Raw genomic sequence first — 4,254 nt, 5'->3', positions numbered from 1 at the left:
CGACGTGTGGCTTCACTTTGTTGCAGACTGCTCCTGTTTGTTTTCAGTCTGGGCCGGGTCACGACTCGTGGACCCGGTCCGGTTGGGCAGCTCCATTGATTTCCTGTTAATGGATCTGGAATGAGTCCTGCAGTGAAGCAGTCGGGCGTGAAATGGGACGTGTCCCATTGATCGAGTCCAGAGACGGAGACTCGTTCAGAACTCGTTTCAGGTTTTAGTTCAAATAAACCTCAAGGTTCTGAACCATTTACAGACCGGTTCTGAAGTCTTTCCAACCATTTTCCCTAAGGGGACAAATAAAGCTATCATTCAGCGAGCAGATTATAATCCACACCAGGATGTCGGATGGACCGGACCGGTTCAGGCCCTCGGATAAGACCGGACCAGTTTAGGTCCTCAGAATGGACTGGACCGGTTCCGGCCCTCAGATAAGACCGGACCAGTTTAGGTCCTCAGAATGGACTGGACCGGTTCAGGTCCTCTGGGTTCAACAGAACAGTTCTGTCAGCTGGGAGGGAAATGGACTCGGCATCATTGATCGTGTCTCCTGCCAATCAGTGGCCGACCAGGTTCAGTTGGTTCCGATCGGGTCAGAACCAGCGAGTGTGAGGATGATGAAGACGTGTTTGTGGCTCGTCACTTTTATTTTCTTCATATCTGACGTGGAAGGTGAGTTGGACCATTTTATATTCTGTTTATTTAAAGCTTCAAGTCACAGCAGAAGTCCCCTCTGAACAGAAACATTTTTATATATTAACATTTATATTTTATATAAAATAATTAACGTTTTTATATTTTATATAAAATAACATTTATATTTTATATAAAATAATTTAACATTTTTATATAAAATAATTTAACAATTATCTGAGGAGCAGATGAAACTGGTTCCACAAGAGAGGAGCCTGAGAACTGAAAGATCTTCCTCCCATTCTGTTTTTGTAAACTCTAGGAACCACAAGTAAACCTGCAGTCTGAGTGAAGTGCTCTGTTAGTAAAATATGGAACAATAAGATCTGTAATATAAGATGGAGCTAGGTTGTTGAGAGCTTTGTAGGTTAGAAGTAGGATTTGAATTCTATTCTGGATTTGACAGGGAGCCAATGGAGAGAAGCTAAAACTGGAGAGAAATGATCTCTCCCAGTAACTCCAGTTAAGACTATACTATATATTAACATTAAAAATAATCCAGATTGTTTCATGAATATTTAACAAAATAAGTTTAACCTCCAGAGATTATGTTGTCATTAAATCAAATGATCACCGATGGGTTTATAAAAAGAATCAAACGTTCTGTTTTTATATGAATATACTTAAATAATTCTGAAGATATTAAATGAAGCAAACATTTCTGTAGATTTAAATTCTGTTTCTGTCAGATTAAATTTGTTGTAACTGAAAACAGACTTTTGTTTCAGTGCAACGTAAATGTTCCCTCCAGTAGAACGATGCTGACTGAACCCGGTCCTGTTTGGACCTCCTGACTTCACAGCAGAACATTTATCCAGAGATTAAACGGGTCACAGGAAGTTGGACTGGTCAACATGGAGCACTTTCTGCTGCTCACTTCAGAAACACTTAATACACATTAAGATTTTGCACAGTAACTATGTTCAAGGCTTAGTTTTGACTGTGCTCGTCTGTCTGTCTCATTAGTGATGGCCTGTAAGCCTTTGGCTCCGCCCAAGGCCCCGCCCACATCAGTTTTATTGAGATAATCTGTTTCAGTTTTGACTTTAAAGGGTCATGCCAACTTTTTTTTTTTTTTAATTTACAGAAATTCCAACCAGACGTCAGATCTGCTGAAGAGGAAAAATGGGGGACTGGAACTTCCTCGGGGGGATTTTGGAGGAGGTCCATATCCACTCCACCATGGTCGGAAAGATCTGGCTCACCATCCTGTTCATCTTCCGGATGTTGGTCCTGGGCGTCGCCGCGGAGGACGTCTGGAACGACGAGCAGTCGGACTTCATCTGCAACACGGAGCAGCCCGGCTGCAGGAACGTCTGCTACGACCAGGCCTTCCCCATCTCCCTCATCCGCTACTGGGTGCTCCAGGTGATTTTTGTGTCCTCGCCCTCCCTGGTGTACATGGGCCACGCCATCTACCAGCTGCGCGCCCTGGAGAAGGAGCGCCATTGCAAGAAGGTGGCTCTGCGGCGCGAGCTGGAGGCGGTGGACGCCGAGATGGTGGAGGTGAAGAGGAGGATCGAGAAGGAGATGAGGCAGCTGGAGCAGGGGAAGCTCAACAAGGCGCCTCTGAGGGGCTCGCTGCTCTGCACCTACGTGGCCCACATCGTCACCCGCTCGGTGGTGGAGGTCAGCTTCATGATGGGTCAGTACGTCCTCTACGGACACCGCCTGAACACCCTGTACAAGTGCGACCGGGAGCCGTGTCCCAACGTGGTGGACTGCTTCGTGTCCAGGCCCACAGAGAAAACCATCTTCATGATGTTCATGCAGGTCATCGCCTGCATCTCCCTGTTCCTCAGCCTGCTGGAGATCATGCACCTGAGCTTCAAGAAGATAAAGAAGGGCATCCTGGACTACTATCCTCACCTGAAGGACGACCTGGACGAGTATTACGTCAACAAGTCGAAGAAGAACTCGGTGGTGCATCAGGTTTGCGTTGGAACATCAGTTGGACGTAAGAGTACGATCCCCACAGCTCCCAGTGGTTACACCTTACTGCTGGAAAAGCAGGGCAACGGGCCCAACTACCCCCTCCTCAGCGCCTCCTCCGCCTTCGTCCCGATCCAAGGAGACCCCGGAGCGAAGACGGACAGCCACAAGGACATGATGGAGGGGGTGCCGAGCCCCACGGAGCAGAACAGCAACTCCAACAACACCAGCAGTGAGACCCGCTCGCCTCCTGTGGACAAACAGGACGAACCCGAGGAGCGCTCGTCGTCGCACCACGAGGACCTGGAGTGTGGGAGCTCCGAGTACCCCACCCTGCCCGTGACGGACACCTCCACCTGCACCGCGCTGTCAGCCATGGGCAGGAAGGCCCGGAGGCCCAGTCCGCCGTGGAACTGCTCCACGGTGATGGAGGGGAACTGCTCGGACAGCGGAGACTCCTACCACGGCACCGGCAGCATGAAGCTCCGCAGCAGCTGTGCTGGCCCCAGAGCCAGGGTGCTCTCCAAGTCGGACTCGAAGAGGACGAGCAGGTCCCAGAGTCCAGACTCCGTGGGGGAGCTGAGCTCCATGTCACGACACAGCCGGGACAGTAACAGTCCAACCACGTCCTCTCCAAACCGAAGAGTGTCAGCGGCGAGCAGCGGCAGCAGCAGACGGGCTCCGAACGACTTGCAGATCTAAAACCAGTCCTCGGTTCCAGGTTTCCCTCCCAGAAGCTCCTCCAGTTCTAAAAGACCTCTGAACTAAAGTCCTCCAGGCTTCCTGAAGGTCCTTCAAAGGTTTTCTTTAATCTTCAGATCCTTTTTAACTCTGAGCGTGGATGTTTTCTGTTGTTAAAACACTGAGCTCTGACCTTTGACCTTTATCTCAGTGGACTGCGGCCGCTGGCGGACACGATCTGTGAGGGGGTCTGCAGAACTTTTGTGGGGGTTTCCTGTCTTGAGGTGCAGATTCTCGCAGTCTTCTCGCTCAACTTTTGAACACGTGTTTTCTCCGAATCGTTGCGGACGTCTCCAACCTCTCTGAAGACCCAAAGAACTTCGCTCGGCTCTGATAGAGACCACGTCCAGGTCTAAAACCCGCACCGATGGAACAACGGATCCTAAAGTAGACCTGTAGACTAAATCATGAACGGAGGGAGGCCATGACAGTCGCAGCGCAGTGAAATCGGTGACCTCTGACCCGTGGATCGTTCAGGTAGAAAAGGCTTCATAACTCAAGGGATGGATCGCCGGTAAACGCAGTTTTAGAGTTTCACTTCATATTTCAACAACAGGACTAAAAACAACGCTGTTCCTGTTTCCTCGTGTTTCCAGTTCCATTTCTTCCATACTCATGTTTGATTTGTCAGAAAACGAGGAATAGAAACTTTTATAAAACTATAAACCGACCCATTCGGTCCAACCGTGCGCTCTGGATGAATCCAACTGAATTACATCGCTCCGCAGGACAGCTGACAGGAAGTAAAACGGCTTTTTAAAATATCTGAAATTGTTTTTTAATAAAAATATTTTTTCTTGCAAATTCTATCATTTGTATAAAAAGCTATTTTAAATCAACGAGTACAGGAAGTGAAAAAACATTTATTAATAACCAGAGGTCACTTGTTGT

General features: G+C 48.4%; 1 protein-coding gene across 1 annotated transcript; it reads left to right on the top strand.

Moving 5' to 3' along the window:
* The first annotated feature begins 1,815 nt into the window (after positions 1–1,815).
* On the top strand, positions 1,816–3,324 carry LOC119425668 (gap junction alpha-9 protein-like). The gene has a single exon (XM_037693209.1). It carries the CDS (start codon positions 1,816–1,818, stop codon positions 3,322–3,324), a length of 1,509 nt encoding a protein of 502 aa, XP_037549137.1.
* Positions 3,325–4,254: the final 930 nt, after the last annotated feature.

Source organism: Nematolebias whitei, chromosome 19 (assembly GCF_014905685.2).
Source record: "Nematolebias whitei isolate Nwh7 chromosome 19, NemWhi1, whole genome shotgun sequence".
Taxonomy (NCBI): Eukaryota; Metazoa; Chordata; class Actinopteri; order Cyprinodontiformes; family Rivulidae; genus Nematolebias; species Nematolebias whitei.
The sequence above is the reverse complement of the archived record's forward strand: the minus strand, read 5'-3'. Positions and strand labels throughout refer to the sequence as shown.

Coding starts and splice junctions, on each gene's coding strand:
- LOC119425668 (XM_037693209.1), top strand. CDS start 1,816: ATGGGGGACTGGAACTTCCTCGGGGGGATTTTGGAGGAGGTCCATATC.